This window comes from Nelusetta ayraudi, unplaced genomic scaffold, assembly GCF_046127955.1.
Source record: "Nelusetta ayraudi isolate G7.1 ecotype Tasmania unplaced genomic scaffold, CSIRO-AGI_Nayr_v1 ptg000042l, whole genome shotgun sequence".
NCBI lineage: Eukaryota > Metazoa > Chordata > Actinopteri > Tetraodontiformes > Monacanthidae > Nelusetta > Nelusetta ayraudi.
In genome coordinates this window covers 13,824,179-13,844,521 of record NW_027466092.1, presented here as the reverse complement: position 1 = coordinate 13,844,521, position 20,343 = coordinate 13,824,179, and the positions used below count along the sequence as shown (strand labels likewise).

General features: G+C 46.6%; 1 protein-coding gene across 1 annotated transcript; it reads left to right on the top strand.

Moving 5' to 3' along the window:
• Window positions 1-1,175: 1,175 nt before the first annotated feature.
• On the top strand, window positions 1,176-17,526 carry LOC142893790 (heparan sulfate glucosamine 3-O-sulfotransferase 6-like). Its single transcript, XM_076034683.1, has 2 exons — window positions 1,176-2,062; window positions 16,771-17,526. The coding sequence occupies exons 1-2, from the start codon at window positions 1,566-1,568 to the stop codon at window positions 17,387-17,389; spliced, it is 1,116 nt and encodes a 371-aa protein (XP_075890798.1). The 5' UTR covers window positions 1,176-1,565; the 3' UTR covers window positions 17,390-17,526.
• Window positions 17,527-20,343: the final 2,817 nt, after the last annotated feature.

The following is a 20,343-nucleotide window of genomic DNA, read 5'->3' as shown; positions in this document are numbered from 1 at the left end:
TAAAATAACCCTGAAGTTTTTAAAGGACTGGGCTGAGAGGTGGTACTCGCAGAGGGGTCGTTTTGTGGAATTTACGGGCCTGTTAATCCTGAATCTTTGTGTTTTTAAGGCGATGCCAACTTGTTTTGATATAGTGCGCTGTTGGGACCATCACCTAAACTCCTAAATATATTCTCACATAGTGTCTCCCTCACCCTGCACAGCCTGACGCTCTGCGGGCTGAGAGCTAAAGTCCACAGCGAAACACAGCCGATATTGAAAACATATTGAATTTGAGCAGAAAAATAAAGCGGCTGTTTGCCAAATACAAATAAACCCATTTAGGTCAGGCGGAGGTGAGCGGGGGAAGAGAGAAAGAAAGCGGCTGAAAGTTGATGACACACCTGTCGGACCCTGTGGTGCAGGAGTGTAAAGGTTAAATGTTTGTGCCGTAGCTGCTGGCTCCACGGGGGTGTGTGGTCACAGAGGCCGGCAGACGGCAGGTGGTCAGAGGGGCCAGCCAGCCCCTGTGCGTGTGTGGAGCTGGATGCTCTGGTACTGGTTCTGGTGCTGGACCTGGTTCTGGTGCTGGACCTGGATCTGGACCTCGGCCTGGTCTTCGACCTGGTACTGGTTATGGACCTGGTCTTGTACCTGGTCCTGGACCTAGACATTGACTTGGCTCTGGTCCTGGTTCTGGACCTGGTCTCAGACCTGAACCAGGGCCAGGGCCAGGTCTTGTACTTGCACCTGGAACTGGTCCTCGGCCTGGTCTTGTACATGGTCTTGGACCTATGCCTGGGCCTTGTCTTGGACCTTGGTATGGGTCTGGTCCTGGTCCTGGATCTGGATCTGGATCTGGTCTTGGTCCTGGAGAGAAACGCTGCAGTATTCTCAGTTTGCCATCAGTGTCACTATTAAATGTTTTTTTATTTTTATTTATTTATTTATTTTTTAGGAACAACATAGTAAAGACTTTATTACTTTCCTGAAAGAAGGGAACAGAGTTTTGCCTGACTCCCTCTGTTCACACGGACAAAGTGCATGACCATTAATGAGTTCTCACTGTTGTTTTGGTGTGTGTGTGTGTGTGTGTGTGTGTGTGTGTGTGAGAGAGAGAGAGAGAGAGAGAGAGAGAGAGAGAGAGAGAGAGAGAGAGAGAGAGAGAGAATATGCGCGTAAGCGCGTGTGTTGGGTGAGCGAGGCGGTCAGACTGGAGGAGTGTCGAGGACTTCCTACCCCGCGACTGCCAGAGAGTGCTACGGCACGCACGAGAGGCGCACTGAAGGCACCTGGGAGCTCGCAGGCAGAGAGACAGCTGGTCGTCGCTCTGGGGACTTTTGACGCGCTTGCGATAAGTCCGAGTCGCTTACGTTGCGCGCTGCCGGGCGGGGAGCGGCTGCCGAAGCTCAACAACATGCGCGGCAAAAAGTTTCGCGCCCCAGTCCGCAGCAGCAGCAGCAGCACGAGCGCGGTGGCACCCCGCAGGGTTCCGCGTGAATGACGGATCGAAACAACATGCGACGGTGCGGCGGCGTGGTTGTGTTTCCTGCGTTGTGTCTTGGAGCCGAGGAGGAGCGCGACTCATGGGATGTAGTAAATGGAGAGCCGCGCTCAACTTTGGACACGTGAAGGCGCAGTCCAAGCTGTCCGTCCTGCTCACCATGATCGTCCTCTTCACGTACCTCTTCTACTGCCTCAACGGACTCTGCGACTCCCTCGCCGGCCCCGTCTACGACCAGGGAGGTCGCTTCCAAAGCAAACGCGTCTTGAACGATGGACACGGTGCCGCGCCGCCGCCGCCGCCGCAGCAGCAGCTCGGCGCGCACAACGCGTCCCAGGTGTCATTCGTACGCCAGCGGCTGTCGGACTTGTCGAGAGGCGACGACGCTCCGGCGAGCAACATCACTGTGGCCAACAGCTTCGGCAGCAAAAAGTTCCCTCAGGCCATCATCATCGGGGTGAAGAAAGGCGGGACGAGGGCTCTGCTGGAGTTCCTGCGCGTCCACCCGGACGTGCGAGCCGTCGGCTCTGAGCCGCACTTCTTCGACCGCTTCTACGACAAGGGGCTGGAGTGGTACAGGTCGGTGTCCCGTTTCTTCTTCTTCTTCTTCTTCTTCTTCTTCTTCTTCTTCTTCTTCTTCTTCTTCTTATTTTTTTAACACACTTTTTGCATGAAATATTTTAAATCAATTTAAAGTTTCGGAGCAAAATAAAGAGCAGGCAAAGAAGTCAAGGATTCACTTTCAAAATAAAAGTTGTTGGTTTCTGTAAAATAAATGTGAGCGTTAACTTGTGTTATTACAAATTTATTCAAATGTTTTGCCAGTGTCAGTATGAAAGGTACCAGGTTTAATAAGTTATTTCTTAACTAAATTAAAACCCATAATTCATTTAATGGCTCAACATTAAAATCCAGGAAAAATGCTTCAGCCGGTATCCGCACACTTGTTAGATTACTTTAGATTAAATATTTATCTTCTGCAGTGGATCATGTTAGCTTAAAAAGACTAGAATCTTATTTGATAGATTATTTACACTGATTTTAAAAAAAAGTCCATGACATGAAGATGTAAATTTCGGAGACGCAGCAGTTTGTTTTTTTGTTTGTTTGTTTTTCAAGTTTTGGACTCTTTTCTGTCTGTAAAGTCATTTTACAAACCAGCTCTATAGAAAACAGAGATTTTAATTTTCTCATCGTCACATTTTATTTCCCTGAAAAAAATTTCAAATACAAAGCACAACATTTGTACGCGTTAGACCATGTGGAGGCCCTCTGCTCTCTTCATTAATATCCCTCAGCGGCGATAAGAGGCTCTGCCCCTGCAGTTTCAGGGGAAGGCAGCGTGTCTCATCTCCAGCCAATAAATTGCTGTTTATTGAGCTGACACTCCCTCCCTAAGTGTCCCGTGTTGGTCCCCCGAGAGTCCCCCAGGCCGATCTCGGAGGGAGGATGGGTTGTGGATGGTGGTAGGTTTGATGACCCCTCAGACGTTGCATTGTGTCGGTCTCGGCATCAGCTGCTGAAATAGGGGTCATGTTAAATTTGAACACCCGAGTCTTAACTATTTCCAATCAAGTCAGTCGAGTTTTTGTTTTTATCAAAGGTCGAACACCTCAGCAGGGACAGTAGTGTCGAGAACCAAAGCTTTCCTCTGTCAGTTAAGCAGATCAGGTGAAATCAAGAGAGTTTCTGACATAAAATGAATTGACACGACTCAGGAGGCTGAATGAAGAGGAAAACAACAACAAACAAACAAACAAACAAACAAAACAGCGGCCAGAGACAAAATGACAGTTTGACAAAGAGGAGAGAAGTCGGACGTGTGGAGTGGAAAAAAAAGATAGGCAGGTCAGATGGAGACGGAGAGAGGGGAGACACGGGGAGCCGATCAATACAGCCGGGTAACGATCTGTTGGCAGCCCGGCTCAGGTGGAGGCGCCGCTAATAAGCGACAGCGGAGATCAAAGTGTGTCTGTGTTGCCTGGTTCTTGGCGAGGAGCAGCAGGAGCAGCAGGAGGTAGGAGGTGGAGGAGGTGGAGGTGGTGGCCGGGGTTTTCCTGAACAGCAGCAGCAGCAGCTTGTTGAGGTCGGAGTAATTAAAGAGCTTCAGTTGCGCAAATTTCTGCTGAGTCACGTCTGGAACACGGTTGTGCGTCATCGTCCTTGACACGTAAAATTAAATAATTACATTGTGACAGATTACTATTATCATTTTGGTGTGTCTGCGAGTTGTTTCACTGATTTGCCTCTAATTGTGAACTTTAGTTGCATCTTCGTGGCCGAAACCTGAAAATGTCTTACAGGAAGACATCATCAAAAAAAAAAAAAAGACGGCAATTATTGTTAAACTCTGGTGGATTTTTTTTTGGGGCCTTTTACCTTCGGAAAAAGCCTTATTTCCCCCTCAGACTCCAGTAGGATCTGACAGCAGATGGAAAAAAATTATAATTCAGATGTGCAAAATGTAGCTATTACCTGCTTCACCTTCAGATGAAACCCACTTATGTCATAATCTCAGCTCTGGAGGTACGGGTTAGAGCGTAAAAGCTCCTCTTTAGTTAAACTTTGGCTCCACAGACAGGAGGAAGAGTGGCCCGGTGCTCGCTCATCCTTCAAACTGCAGGGTTTATGATCAACGTTGATCGGAAAATATCAGTAGACTGCGTGTTTTTCCTTGGTGCGCTGAATTTGGTCACTTTGGTCACTGTTTCCCCGCTTATCAAAACAAAATAGAATGAATCGCAGCTTCAAACAGAAAGATTTTTTACATTCATCAGGCCTCTTCTCCATATTTTCCTTGCAACTCGTTACTGTCGCTCTTCGTCTTCGCCCTTTTCACTCTACTTCGAAGGCCGAATGAATTGTCACTTTTTCTCCGACCTAATTCGCCGACAGCTTGTGTCAACGCTGTGTGAGCCGGACCTGGTGTAATGACAGGTGGGGCATTAACTCGGACAGCTCAGGGACACATTGAGTGGCCTGCAGGGATTCGCTGTTAAACAAGGAACTGTGAAGCATTGAGTACTAGCCCACCGCGCCCCATCGCATCCCCAATCCTCTGACTTCATGTTTCTGGCCTCTTTGCAGCATTTTCACTGTTTCTGCAATGTCCATCTGAGGTCCTCAGCTCAAGTTCACTAACTTGCAGACGAACAATGACAGTTGCTTGTGTCAGGTGGCAGCTCTCCGATATTCCGAAATCTGCTTATCCATCTTGCCAACTTGAAGTATACAGTTTATTGTTTTGGTTGTAAGATCAAGGTGGTTCTTTGAATAAAAGTCTGCCTTTTAGTTGAGATGAGAGCATGAAAGGACGGTCACTGCTGGCGGCCATTAAAAGTCTCTGAAGGACATAAAGAAGAAAAAGAAAAAGCAGGAAAGGACTGCCAAGATGACACAGTTGTGCAGTGGTTAGCACTGTCACCTCACAGCGACAAGATCGAGGGTTTGAACCCCAAGTCTGAGTCTGAGGCGGGTCCTCCGACAGTCCAAAAACATGAAGGCGGATTGGAAACTATACATTGGCCGTAGTTGTAAGAGTGAATTGTAGTCAAATGCAACCCCGTCTTCACCCAATGGCAGCCTCAAATGGCTGCATCTACCTCGCGACCCTGCATACGGATAAAGTGGTTGTACGGAAGGTTGGACCAATCAGCTTGCATATGTTGTCATGCTTCAGTGTTTTACCAGGTGTAAACATCCAAATGATCTATAACAGTCAATATTTTCTCATATAATGTAATTACTGCACCGCACAGCGGCTTTTGATGTGCAAATTGATACTCAAGAATCAATACTAATAATATAGCATGTGTCCCTTTTACGACTGATTGTCATAATTACGTGTCATGGTGCTGAATGTTCCGCACAGCTTTAAGAATAGTGTTATAGAGTCATAGAGGTCTAGTGTCAATGTGGATGTATAATTTGAAACATTCATAAAAAAAGATCCTTTTTATTTCTCGTTACCAAAAAAGTACTGGTACCGGTGGTACCACCTTTGGTTTTACTTGGTATCAAGCGGCAATATTTTCCCCGGCATGGCCTTTGCTGGGCAGCGCAACCACCCAGATAGAAGAGACTTGTGATTTTATGCCATTTACAAGGTTACATCTTCTCTTTTCATTAGAGGCCAATTCAGATGGGCTTAATTGCCATCTTCCACTGTGGAGCCGTTACATCTGCACTTTCCTTGTTCGCATGGTTACAATTTGGAAAACATCACTGAGGTTGGCTTAGGTTTGGCCACCAAATTTACTTGATTTTTGGCTCCAGAAATTACATGTGTTGTTCCCTTTCGAATCTGAGACCCCCCAAGCCCCCATCTCCGGTGAAGTCATGCCCATGCCAAAGACAGAAATAACCAGATTGCTGTTAAAAGGGACATGCAGGCATCAGGTCTAATTCATGGTGATGTGGAGATGTGAAGTCAGGGAAGAATTACGTCTTTATTGGCGCACGAGCAAAAGAAGTTGGTTTGGCGCTAAATGGTGAAATAAATAACTTGGCTTTCTTGAGGGGGTCGGGGCAGTGGGGGTTATAGAGGAGCGGTTCGCACCATTTCTGTGTGTTCTCTCACCGAATATCGATATGACAGCACAAGAAATGATTGTCAGGTGACCTTTAAGTAAGAAACAGCTTTGTGGTTGGGAGGTGCTGCATTACAAGAATTTTTCTCAACTCAAAGCTCAAGGTAATTGATAAATCGCTGACGCTTACCTTTGTCTTTGTTGTCATTACCCCAAGCTGAGTCAATCTCAAGGTCCTGCCATTGCTTTATCCCATCTCCTCTTCAAAATCCCCCCACACCGCATTAACACAACGTGTTGACTGGCGCCGAGGTTGGCCGGCCGCCCACCTGCCGTCACAGATAAACGGCGGAGACGTCCGACTTCCTCCTCCTCTTACAACATCCCCTTTTAGCGCAATTTCAGCGGATTCACACGCACCGATTTGAAACAGGCTCGCCGAAAACGCGGGGGCCAATGGCAACATCTGAAACTGGGCTGGAAAGTATCACTAAAATGTTCACTCTGTCTGACAGAGCTCTTCATTTCAAAGCGCTGTTGAATGTCTTGGACCCGGGACTCTGTCGCGGACGGCTCTGAAAGGGAGAGTTTTTCTGGAGAAGGCTTTTGCGACGCTCGTGCGGTGGAAAAGCCTTCGGCTTCTGCCATCCTGCTGGAAATGATTGCGCGGTTTCAGCCGGTGGAGAATGAGGTGGTTTGGACAGCGTTGGTGTGCCGAGTGAGCTCGCTTCCACATTTAGACCTGTACCTGTGGTGCGTCCGCCTCGTCTTTCTGCTCTTTGCGCCACAAAATTCACCCGGCACATCCAGTTTCTTGGAAAAAGCTCATTCCTATTGATCCCGCCGCATGTATTGCGGCGTTGAGGCAGAAATGAATTGACTTCGGAATATTCAATCCTGTTGACAAGGCTTCGTTAACTCCTTACCGCCAATGACATTTATACCCCACAGCGTGGATTTATTGGCTTGTTCAGGTCACTCAGACTGTCTAATGTAAAGCCGCAGGACAAGCGCTCACTCCTCTAACAGACTTGAGTCAGTGCTTTTTCTCCGACCTCACCCTAGTTCTCCTCCCTCTTCCAACCAACTCTTTGTCGCGTGGATGTGTGCCGTATAATCGAATCCAGTGTTTGATGGGCAGCAGCCTAACCAGGAATTATTATTTCCTAGTTAGGTTCCGCCTTGGTCGCAGTCTTGGAAGCGGCAGGCGGAGAGAGACATGTGTCTTCATACTGGCAAAGGCCTTTTGGCCTGCAGGGATCTGGAAATACAGGAAAGCTTTGAATCTTGATAGATGAACGGGGGCTTTGTGCGCTCGATGATTCACCAAATTCGCACTGCATCAGCACAGGAAGCGTCCAAAACTGTGACAGCACTGCCCAGCATGTCTGTCAAAATGAGTTTGTTTCAAATTGCACGTCTGGCGGTCCACACAAGCAGTCATTTTGGAAAACATTGTGAAAAGAAAAATTAGACACCACTCAATAAATTGGTCTTGGATTAATATGGATTTTAAAGAAATGGCTCGGGGGGAAAACATGTGCAATCCAACTCTCCCATCAATATTTAGACAGTTTATCATTAGTTGACCTTCCCCCTCCTGCGCCACGCCCTGCCATCCAATCAGAAATAATGACATCAGATCATATGGTGAACTTTAGCAGTTACACACTGAGTTTTGCGTATACGTCTGCCACTTTTTTTTACTCTTCGCTGACTGAGGATTTCATGTTGCAGCAGTCAATTGTCCAGAAATACCTGCTATTATAATGTAATTACTTTACTTTGCCCACCAGGTTTCTTATGCCAAGGAATTTTGAAGATCATCAGATGGTATTAAATAACATGCACAAAAACGGACTAAATAAACGTCTCTATATCTTATCCTGTTTACTATTATGGTAAAAAGTTTAAAGCACGATCCTAAAACCCGACACAAGACCAAAGATCTCGACATCCAGCTTGCAATCAAAGAAAATGCAGAATTCCTGCAGAATTAGAATGAAAGTAGCAAGCCGATCCCTTTGCGATGCAATACTTTCAAGATCATTATTCTCAAGTTCAACATTTGCAGATGTTGATTTACGTCAAAGCCCTTCCTGCCTTACTTTAACTGCGCGAGGGAGGGCGGCTATCTATACTGACACAGATCTAGAACGCTGCAGCGAGGGTGTGTTTGTTTTGGAGAGGACAGAGCAGATCGTCAAACCCACACCAAGTCAACCATCACCACTCTGTCTGGAGAGGCAGCGAATTATTGACTCTGTGTGTGTATGTGTGTGTCTGCTTAATGTCTGACTGGCTGGGTCGGGGGTTGGGATCGTGAGAACCCTTGAAGCCACCTCTTGAAGAACCACCTCGGACCCTGCACACCTTCCCAGATACACTCTCACTCCCTCACTCCGCTCCGACACGGCCGGGAGTTGCAGGAAGTGGTTGATTGTCGGCAACGTCCGCACCGGTTTTGAGGGGAAATTAGATTAATTACGGCCCCAAAGTCTGATTGGCTGAGTCGGAGCGCCGTCTGACTCTGTCCAACGCAAAACCGACGGCGACTCCTGCTTCACACCGGAACGTTCTTTGAGACGGACGTGTGCGTGTGAACCCAGATTGTCCTGACGATGAAGGTGAGAAGCCACAACAGAGCGGCAGGCTGAAACAGCACAGCCGAGGGACTCTTTCAAATCAGACTGTGTGTCGTGCCGTGATTTTCCAGATGAATCGGCAAAAGTGCAGATACACAGTTCAGCCCAAATAATGTAAACACACATCAGGAAATGAAAAACTTGGCGTCATGGTGGCGTTAACCTCATGAATGTAGCATCAACAAGTGTTGAGGTAACAAGGGCGACCCAAGCAGTAGTTTGCAGTACACATAAATGTCTGGAAGCCAGTGCACTGTCATCCCGTCTAACTAACTCTCTTTCTACAGAGGTGGAGAAAAAAGTTTTTGGACACTTCATGAATTTCTCATGTATTGCATGAAGAAACTCTTCAGTCTCCAAGTGCAACTTGTCCGTCACCCACATTCCACATGCTCCCTATAACACGCACACTGTTCCATCCAGATCTAAACTGGACGCGGAGTTGTTTTTTCTTAGCCAATTGAAAAAATAATCTGCATTTCTTTATGTCGAAAATGTTTGTAATATGAATAATATCTAGACCATATTTAAAGTGTGCAAAATTTCAAGGGTGCCCAAAAACTTTTCTTTCCCTGCTGTACCCAACAAGTAAATGAAATAAAATGAAGATCCAGGTTTTATGTTAATTACTTTGTTGTTGAATGTAGTAATACACGTGACATAATGTAAATGTCAAAATTAGCAGCTATATGATATTCAGATCATTTGTTGGTCAATTAAAAATAAATAGATCTTAGATCTACTAAAATCACATCAAACTTAAAAATTTATTTTGAATCAATTTCACTATTGATTAATATTAATTTCATTCCAATTCAAAGAGTTCACATCTGTTTCCTTCCCTGCAAACGTATGCAACGGTGGCAACGAGCTTCATGACATCACAAGAGTCAGGATAGAGGATAAGTCAGAGACCGCGCACACACACACACACACACACACACACACACACTTGCTGCTCACCAGTAGAGTGCCACTGTGTGGGAGCCTGATTTTCCCACTTGATAGCTAGGGAGGAGGGTGGGGTCTGTGCAGCAGCAACACACACACACACACACACACACACACACACACTGACCTCGCGCACTAACGTTCATGCACCACGTGACAGTCTTGACGTCAGTGGTCATTACAGGTTGTTCCGGCTTCAGTCAGATCAGATTGCTGCTTCCCGTCTTCCTGTTCTTTATCTCTCTGTCTCGTTTCCTTCATGTGGGTGTTCTACAGATAGTTACTTCCCATCAGTTTTCTTATTATTATTTACAGCGATCATGTGATATGGGTGGCTGATCACTAGTACGGCTTTGCTTGAGGTAAGCTAAACATGTTCTTCTCTGGAGATCTACAATGTTTTATTACTTCTGTGAGTATGAATATCTGAAACTGTGTGCAGTGTGTGAGACTGTGCCCATGATGGTCGTCGTCTTTGCATTTTCTCTCCACTGTCTACTTTATTCGGTAAAATGTTTTTGTTGGAACAAACAGCTGCTTGCTTGCTCTGGAGGGTTCAGTTGGTTTTCCCCTGATTGTGCAAAGGTGCTTGGAGATGGCTTTGGTTGGGTTTGTGCTGTTGATTGATTGATTGATTGATTGATTGATTGATTGGTTGATTAAGTGATTGACACAGCTTGTCATCCAATCACATGGCAGAATCTCAGTGTATTTAGGCTGAAGATGTGGTGAAGACCATCAGAATCAGCTTCAGAATCTGGAAGAGAGGGAAATTTAAGGACTTTGAGCGTGGCAAATTTCGATTGTTTTTTTTTTTCTTAGGAAGACCGCAAAGACCCAGTGTAGCACACTAGTCCAAACCAAATGTCTGCTCATGTCCAACAAAAACCCCACAAGAAACACAAAATATTAATACCTTTCATAAACAAACCTGTCCAGTCTAAACCTGGAATCTCCTCATTCATCTCTACAAACTTCCCCTTCGGCGTAGGACGTGGCCCTCTGGTCGGGATCTTTGCCACGGAATTGTGAAGTCATGCACATCAGCAGAAAAATACCCAGAATCCCGCTGGTTCTTCTCTACTTTCACCAAACCCGGAGGAGTCTGTTTCTCTCTGATGTGTCCTTATTTTTTTTATGTCACTGAGCTTTGCAGAGGCAATTTAACACTTAACCCGCTAATGTGTGAGGATCACTGTGGGATTAGTGTCGCATATACATCAACCCACCAAAGTACACACACACACACACACACACATGCATACGTCGCCGTGCGCGGCCTTCTCTGGGAGGAAACTCTGACCACTCGAGATTCACTCTGCGCTCTCAGGCCGTGGCGACGTCTCCATTAACTGTTACGCCTCTGTTTTTCCCCTCGGCTAGACACATTCTTCAGCTCTTTTCCTACCGACCTACACCAGTGATGCAAACCTCCCCGCTGGTGCATCAGCCAGGCGGTGACCTTCGCAGTGCGCAACCGTCTGCCACACACGCAGAAGGCCGTGAAGCGAGTGTTTGTGTAACACAGAGTTACACTTCTGTGCTCATCAAAATGAGATTATATGGTTATGTTGCCAACATAACCATCCGAGAAGTTATGGATGTAATGCAGGTGTAATTGAGTACATTGTTGAAGGGAGTATATACAAGGCCTTATTTCCCACCTTCCTGGTTAGTCTTGAAGTATAAAGACGGATGAATTTAGATTTTAGATTTTTTAGATTTTTAATTAATTTTTAAAAACAAAAAACAAAAAAGAAAACATGAAGGTTAAAGTCCCACTGATTGTCACATCCCAATGGATGGAAATGTGTCCTCTTTTCTTTTAAAGGTGCCATATCGGAGAATATTTAGCCCTCTGTTTACAACCGCTAGTTTTAGCTTTCTGCTAAAGCTGATGTTTTGTTGGACCTTCCACATGTTTGGAAGGTGAGAAATCCACGACCGGTCCAAGAACCCTGATGAGCTAGTTTATTAACTAACTGGAGAGTAGGTAGTGATTTTGGCATTACGTGTACAAGGCTGTCATTGATGTTTTATTCCTCAAAGTATATATTGCATTATTTTGAATTCTCATTTCAACAAATGCTGCCTTCAAACCTGTCACCAAATTCCACCCATAGGCACATCAAATTACCCATCATTATTAGACTTAAGGCCACTTCTGACAGAGAGACATCGTTAGAAATCTGTCAGTATCTGGAAACATAAAGTTGGTTCCAAACAAATTTCTCTCTAAAAAACAAACACAACCAGAAGAAAATGCATAATGCTGACCAGTAGGTGCATAGAGAGAGAGAGAGAGAGAGAGAGAGAGAGAGAGAGAGAGAGAGAGAGAGAGAGAGAGGTACCACTTTAGCTCCCTTCCTATTGACTCTCATACACTCCCTCCCTCTTGACTTCTAATCAGGCCACAGGAGCTCCTCAGCCCTCTTTTTACTCTTGGTAATGACAACCATCTTCCAACAGTGTCTCCTTTGAACACACACACACACACACACACACCCATTCACACCGTATCCATCTTCATGTGTCCCTCAGTTGTGGTCAGGGGTAACGTCAGCTCGCACTAAAAGATCCCTTTACACGTGTCACATGGATTCACTCTCAGATTAGCGGACGTGGTCCAGGCCAAGCGGAGGCTCTGGAGTAGCGAGAAGAAAGGGAAAGGGACGGATAAAGAAAGAAAAAAAAAAAAATCCACGGTATGATATCAATGTCATGCTGCGTGGCTCGGCTCCCCTCTGATCCCGCCGGTGGTCTGCCGAGTCCCAGCCGAGCGCCGCTGCCGACCTTCAGGCCCGGATGAGTCCGGATCCACGCAGCGCATGTTAGGGAGGCTTTAGGAAGGAGGCGAGGGGCCCAGAAACACTTCCCTCATCTTCACCGCGCGCACTTCCATGCATAATGTGGCGACTTCATTGCTCCCAGATGTGGATCCGTTTTTGAAAAGAGAAAAAAGAAAAGAGAAATAGCCGCGCACGGAACGGGTTCTGTGGAGGGACGGCGGCGCAGAAAGGCTGAGGAGAAAATGATCGAAAACACACGTCGAGATTCCCGGTGTGCTAATAGCCGCTGTGCAGACAGGTGTTGGCTTTAAAGCACACACACACACGCACGCACGCATGCAAACACGCACACACAGAGCACGGCTGAAACCCTTCATTCAGCACAGCCAGACAGTGAATACAGTCATCAGGCTGTAACTGAAGTAAAGATGACAGGAGAAAAAAAAGGGTTTGCAGGTCTCGCAGCGCCAACATAGTAATACCTTAATTTTATACTATTTTACATAATTATACCACAAAAGGAGGAACACGCTAGCATTAAGCGAAAAGAAAAAAAAAGTACTGTAAATTCGGGGAGAACACGTTGCAGAGGCAGTTTTAGGTTGGATTTTATTTTATTTTTTGGACAGTTTTTGACACTTTTTCTGCCATTGTTGGTCTAAAATTTACAAAGTTAAAAAAAAAATTGATTTGTATACATGTATTTGGCATTTTTTGCTTTCTACTCCTAATTAAGATCACATTTGATAAATAGACTTCATTGTCCTCAATTCAAGACAGCACACAGGACAGCAAGTACAGATATGCATGTGTAGAAAAAACAAAACAAAGAACAATTACAATGGAATCAGAATGACGTGAGGCAAAGGTCAGACACAAAAATAAGACCCTTCTAAAGGTGCCATCTTGTCCAAATTACTCAAATGATGTCAATCTAAATTTAATGTCCATAGAAAAAGTTATTTAACCTTGTTTGATGGCAGGTGAACTTAATGTTCTCTGCCCAAATGAGAATCATTTTCACCCTTTTCCTTCTTCTGCAAAGAACTTCAAGACATTTATGGTGTTTCTGCTCAATCATTTTGTAAAAATACATTTATAGAGTACATCAAAGATTTAAAGAAAAAAAAAGCAAAGCCCTTCCGCTCGCCTCCTGTTGTTGTATCCTGACGTGCACATGGAGCTGCAGCTCTCTCTCTCTCTCTCTCTCTCTCTCTCCCTCTCTCCCTCTCTCTCTCTCCCTCTCCCTCTCTCTCCCTCTCTCTCCCTCTCTCTCTCTCTCTCTCCCTCTCTCTCTCTCTCTCTCACTCTCTCGCTCGTTGGTCCTCCACCCTCCTGCCACCAACAGTAGCCTTTTCCAGCCGGCGCTCCTCTTCGCGAGCAGGCTCCAGTGGAGCTCGGGCCACCCACACCGAGTACAACCAGAACTGCCAAAGTGTCTGTGTGTGTGTGTGTGTGTGTGTGTGTGTGTGTGTGTGTGTGTGTGTGTGTGTGTGTGTGTGTGTGTGAGAGAGAGCGAGCAAGCAAGCAAGAGTGTCTGGACACATTTGTGTGCGGAGATAATAGCACATCTGCGCACGTTCAAAGCCCGGCTGCATTCCTCCTCCAGATGCTAACGGGGGAGGTGTGATGAAAACAAACAGCAGGCCGCGTCTCCCGGCTGAACGCCGACCTTCGACGAAGGTGGATTTTTCCGCGTTTTGGAAAAGCAGCACTTTTACAGCCGCGCTTTGATATCGGATCAGACGTTCATTTTGGATCGATCGAGCCAAAGTGTGTTTTCCTCGCTTTTAGCCGCGTTCTTCTTTTTCGCTCCTCGTCCTCGAACCGTCTCTCCCTCGCACGCCCTGCTCCTGCGCACTTTCTGCCGTAGCCGGGCTGTCGCGTGATTACAGGCTTGCGTTCCAAAATCTAAACACGACGTCAATGAAAGCTTCGAGCTCGGCCCTCAAATTGAGCGCCGAACCCGGGGGCCTCTGTTGGGCCGGCGCGCAGATACAGTCGCGAGGAAACACCCCTTACGGCATAAACACGCACACAACAAGGCCATCCCCTTTAAGATCCATAGTAGGTTCACGGCTGCCTTGCAACCGCAGAAGAAAAAATACGTGTATCAGTTGCACCAGTTAAATATGCAGGTTTGCTCGTGATCCTGCGCCAGAGTCTGTTTTTCCAAGATTTCACGGCCGCCCGGTAAACAACTGGCCCGCTGTCCCGCTGCAGCCGCTCGTCCTTCGGCGCCTTAAATCAGGAGTCACGCCGGGAGGCGTCCGTCGTAAACGAGGCTCCTCGGCTGACAGCTATACTGGCGCCCACACCGCAGCCAGAGAGCAGCTTGATCAAAAATATACAGCATGGCTCAGGAATGTTCCATCCGTCCGGAGGGCCCCGCTGCAGAAAACACAGGTAAACAGGCCGGACGGAGCGAGACGCCCTGGCGGTCACCTCGAGAGGACGGCCACGGAAATTTCTGCCTCTCGGAGCCAGAACGATCAAACAGAGACGCTTCGTTTCCTACTTGCCAAGCTTCAAAAAGTCATCTGCTAGCTAGAAACAAGAAGGTGGCCTCCGATTGGATGATTGCGGAGTAGTCGACCAGTGACTTTGACAAAATCCGCCACATCGCTTCTTCACGCGCCTTTCTGTTCGTACGTCAACCTTGTCCCTCAGTCGCTGGGACATCACCCCGAGAGCAGAACCTGCTTCTACTTTGAAATTAGCTTCAATTTTTTACGATCAAAGCGCCTCCGATTGGCCTCTTTAAACCCGACAGAAGCGGCTGCGTTGTAACTCTGCGTTTTCTTTTTTTCTTCTTCTTCTTTTATTGTAAGAAAGGAAAATTGGCAGGACGTGGTTCAACAGCGGAGGTTATTAGATTCCCTTTCAGCATCACAGGAGCGTCCGGATGAATTAAAAGGAGACAAATAGGTTTTCCTTTCCCACCCATTTCCTCGTTTCATATACAACCCGCTCGGCCACATTACAGGAACTCTCAGTCAGAGACAGACTTTGGTGGGTTTTTTTTTTTCTTTTAAACTTAAGGAGAGGTACCGTTTGGTCTTCGCTGCCTCTGACTCATCTGAGCCGGGTTGTAGATCACAAGGAACGAGGCCGTGCCCAGGCCTTTCAAAAAGATGAGTGTGCCGTGAATTCCTCGACCACTGATGATAACAAGAGCAGAGCCAAAGGCAACAAGCCGGTTTCAACGTGAACATGCGAATAAAAGTCAATTCTTGGCAGAGGTGTTCCGGAAAAAAGGGTAATTCTCAGGCCTTTGAATGCAAGTGTGGCCATCATTCTCGCTCGTAACATCAAATGAAGTTTTTATTTTTTTTCACCCTAAGTCTAACTTTTTGTTCAGGAGCTGCCTGGTAATAGTCGCCGCCTGAGTTTTTCTGAGTTTACATCAATGTTTTTGTGGGAATCAAAATGTATTATTTTGTTTGTGTTGTTTTATAGTGTTTACATGTTTTGTATTATTTAAAAAAAAGTTCTGAATAAAAAAGTGGTACCTACTTCTATGTACAAAACTCTGTGTAATTACAGTGTAATTAAATAACATTCTGCCTCTTTTTCTTGTCGACCTTCTGTTCTCACACTTTAAAAAAATCCTTGGTGCTGATGCTGACCTGGTGTCAGTCATATTTGCTAAATCTCAGAAGATCCAAACTAAACCAAACTCTCCACATGCTCACACGGTTTGCAGTGTAGTAACAGATATCATTCCCTTCGTGTTCCCTCACTGTGTTTTTAAAAAAGCTGCAACCAAATCCAGCCAGCTCCACTTTATTTTTCTCCTCAAAATATGAAAACTCTTTTCCTCCCCCCACCCACCGCCCCACATAAATGGCAGGAAAGCAGTTAATTAAACAAATGAAAAACAGAAAAAGTCGCATGTCTCCACCGAACGCTACGGATGCCAGTCGGAGTGGCGAGGCAGTAATGTGGCCATTATTTCAGTCCTCCGGGACGGCAGCGGAGGAAGAGTCACGGCTCTTATGAGCCTGTTCAGGACGAAGCGGCGGATGAGGGGAAATTACTTTTCTGGGGTTATTATAGCCGTGCGGTTTTCCTGCTGCCGCTCGCTCGCTCGCTCGCTCGCTCGCCCGCTCAGTGCAGACTCCCTCCCAGTCTGCGCTCACAAATTCACTCCATCAGTGGCGGCAGCCAGCGTCGACTTTATCTGCCTCTAATCATGGCCTCAGCCCGCTCATTACTCACAAAAGCCCTGCAGGCAGCCAGGCCACATGAAAGCCGCTCTGTCCTCTCTTAATACTCACGCTTATGACTTTAGTAGCGTGACTTCGCTTGAGTTTTGCACATTCAATAACCGTCTTTTCCTGTCGCGTTGTTTTTGTCTCTCTGTGGCACAGGAACCTGATGCCCAGGACCCTGGAGGGCCAGATCACCATGGAGAAGACCCCCAGCTACTTCATCACCAAGGAAGCCCCTCGCCGGGTCTTCTCCATGAGCCGCCACACCAAGCTGATCGTGGTGGTGCGGGACCCGGTCACCCGGGCCGTGTCCGACTACACCCAGACTCTGTCCAAGTCGCCCGGGCTGCCGTCCTTCCAGGGGCTGGCCTTCCGCAACGCCACCACGGGCCTCATCGACACGTCCTGGAGCGCCGTGCGCATCGGCATCTACGCCAAGCACCTGGAGAACTGGCTGCGCTACTTCCCGCTCTCGCGGCTGCTCTTCGTCAGCGGCGAGCGGCTGGTGAGCGACCCGGCGGGCGAGATGGGCCGCGTGCAGGACTTCCTGGGACTCAAGCGGGTGGTGACGGACAAGCACTTCTACTTCAACCAGACCAAAGGCTTCCCGTGCCTCAAGAAGCCCGAGGGGAGCAGCCGGCCGCGGTGCCTGGGGAAGTCCAAGGGCCGGCCCCACCCCCACATTCCCTCCGAGGTGCTGCTGCGGCTCAGGGACTTCTACCGACCCTTCAACCTCAAGTTTTACCAAATGACGGGACAAGATTTTGGCTGGGACTGAAGCAGTGAAGCGTCGCCAAAGCTCGTCAAGGACGCCGGTGGTTCTCAAGCAACTGGAGCGGCACGAGGAAAGCCATCCAAAAGCTTTTACTTTTGTAAATTATGCATTTTTATTAATTACATAAGCTACGAAAAAGAGGAAGGAGAAGAAAAAAAAAACATCTGCCTTGCAATTTAATCCTCCGAGTCACTTTATCAAACTGCAGCAGAAACTACAAGAGCTCTGGAAAAACACCACCCGGGTCCGACAAGGCCACGTAGCTGAAGGAGAGCTAACTACAACAACAGCGTTTCAAACTCATTTGGCACTCGGCGGCCTTGGTGCCAGAACTTCGCAAAAACCCTCTTTGCATCGCCGTCCAAGCGCTCAACTGAAAATTACCCTGGGAGCAGCAGCAGCAGCAGCAGCAGCGGGGCAGCAACGAGCGAAGTGAATAGTTGAAAACAAAATGACGAGAAATGAGCCTTGAAAGTTGGACACGAGCGCCACGAGGGAAACAATCGGCGGCTCCGCCTGACTTGCAAGCAAGACGCTTTCCAGTGATGCTCGATGGCACGGTGGAAACAAACCCGGATGCGTGTTTTGAAACATGAATTATTCAGGGTGACTCCAAATTCCATCGACTTAGTTTCTGTGGATCTCTGGGTAAATAATCGAATGTTTACATCAGGGCACGTGGTCGCACCAGGTGCCTCCTGGACTCCTGCACTGGAGTCCTTTATTTTTATTGTAGCGTCGTCTGAAAGAATCGACCCCTGACAGGAATCCAAAACACAAAACAGTTGTGTGTGTGTGTGTGCACTCAGCGAGGTCATTATTTAAGTCGCTATTCTATACAGTCATGCTAAATGTGCTTTGCAGCGACACCTGCATCTGCGATTGTTTTCTTTCTCATGTAGCTGCCGCCTCTAAACTCCACTGTATATTTCTACAAGTATAATTTATGAGATGACAAATTATTGTTGAGATGTTTTCCTGTGAGACTTTTGTATTTGAAATATAGCTGGAAATGATGACTGAGAACGAGTCTTTTATTCTGAAACCCGTGTTTGGTGCATTTTCTCACCCAGTCTACCAACATTTCTGCTTGTGTGTGCGTCTGAATGTGTGGCACTGTTATGTTTGGTCCTGCTGGTACTTGGTAATTAATTTAAAAAGTCCCTGTAGACTGTTGCATCTGGCCTAAAAGATTAAGTTGCTCTTAGAAGTAAAACTGCTTAGTTAATAAATGAAATGCCGCTTAAAACAGTCCAATCTACAAATTTGACCAAGATAATCATTATCGTCAACTACTTTATGTTCGAGCCCGATACCGGTTAGCTTAGCTTAGACTAATTTAGCTAAAATATTAATGATTAATTTAATTAATTTAATTCCACTAACTTTCATTGAGGCAAACTAATTATTTCACCTTGTTTCTGAAAAAGAGATTGAGAGAGAGAAAGAGAGAGGGAGAGAGTGAGAGAGAGAGAGAGAGAGAGAGAGAGAGAGAGAGAGAGAGAGAATGACCGCCATGATGTACAACAGACGCAGTGCTGCATACAAGCTGCCAACATAAATAAGAAATACGATTCAGTTCTGAGGCTGAAGCCCGAGTCAGGCACCTCGACATCTCCTCCGCGTCCAGAGCGAAGGGGTATTTGTTTACATTAGTCATGTTTGTGGGTGACTTCTTGTTCATTTCCACATCTGCGTGTCGTCTGCTAATTGTCAGTGGGGGGAGAAGGAAAGACACATTTATGGAAGCAGCGTAATTTGAATCACATCGTCTGATTTGCAGTTGCGCTGGTACTAAAACACAAATTCAGTAACGTTACTCATGGCTAGCGCTAGCTGATGCTAGCTGACGTTAGCTAGTCTCCTCTCTCCAATGTCCTGCTGGTTTTGTTCTGTGTCTTCCGGCAGACATTGAGCGTCGTCCTACAATTTATGTAGCCTTGTTAATTTGCATAAAACCCCTTCATGGCAATGTGACAGCCACATCTTTTGTTTCCTAATTTTTTTTAATAATTTTCCAAAATTTTTGCGTGTTTTTTTTTTTTTTTTTTTTTTTTTTTTTAATAAATAAATAATTGCATATGATGAAACAGTTGTTGTCTGATCTGGCCTTCGTTGTAAAAAGTTTGTACACCCCTGAACTAAGTTAACTCCCAGCCTGCTTCCTGCTCTGAAACATAACTTTACTTCTGCCTTGCACAATATTTAACATCCATATTTAAGTTGCTCATCAAGAACAAGATGTCTATTTCAGGGTTAATTTCATTGTGCAAAAGGCGCAAATGGAGCAGGGAGATGTATATGAACTTAATGTGGGCCACTGGGGGGGGGGGGGGGGGGATTCTGATGCATAAGCAATCAATCCTCTGGCAGTGATCAGAGACCTTATGGGGATGGTAATCTTTGACCCCTGCGCTCCCCCTTGACCTGTGAGCCTGTGAGCCATAAACTGCTGACTGCTACCAGCCTGCTGGTTAATGGAGTCGCCCTGCCTGAGCTTCACACGTTCCATTAATACGGCGGCCCGCCACCTCGGAGGATCTCCGCTGATGGTGCTGATCAATAGCTGCCTGCTTGGTTTATTGGCCCTCCGGAGATGCGCCCGGACGCACCGTGTCTCCCCGTCACGTTGATTTAAGCCTGGGCTCCAGCGTGTGTCGCCGTCCTGCATTTGTAAAATATTATTTAACACCTGATGTATTTCCCGCACATGTGAAATCAATGCAGGGCACAAACACACAGAGGCTGGACCAGCGGTGGGATTTCCCTCTGCTTCCTGCTTCACCCTTCCCCCTTCCTTCTTCTGTTCCATTAGGGAGCAGAGGAGGATTGCTGTTGGCCAATTGAAACCCGAGAGGTATAACTGTATAATTTCACTATCTTAAGATCATGAAATAATGACCACACAAATATCTGGTGATAGAAATAAACTGATGCAGGATTTGAATTTGAATATA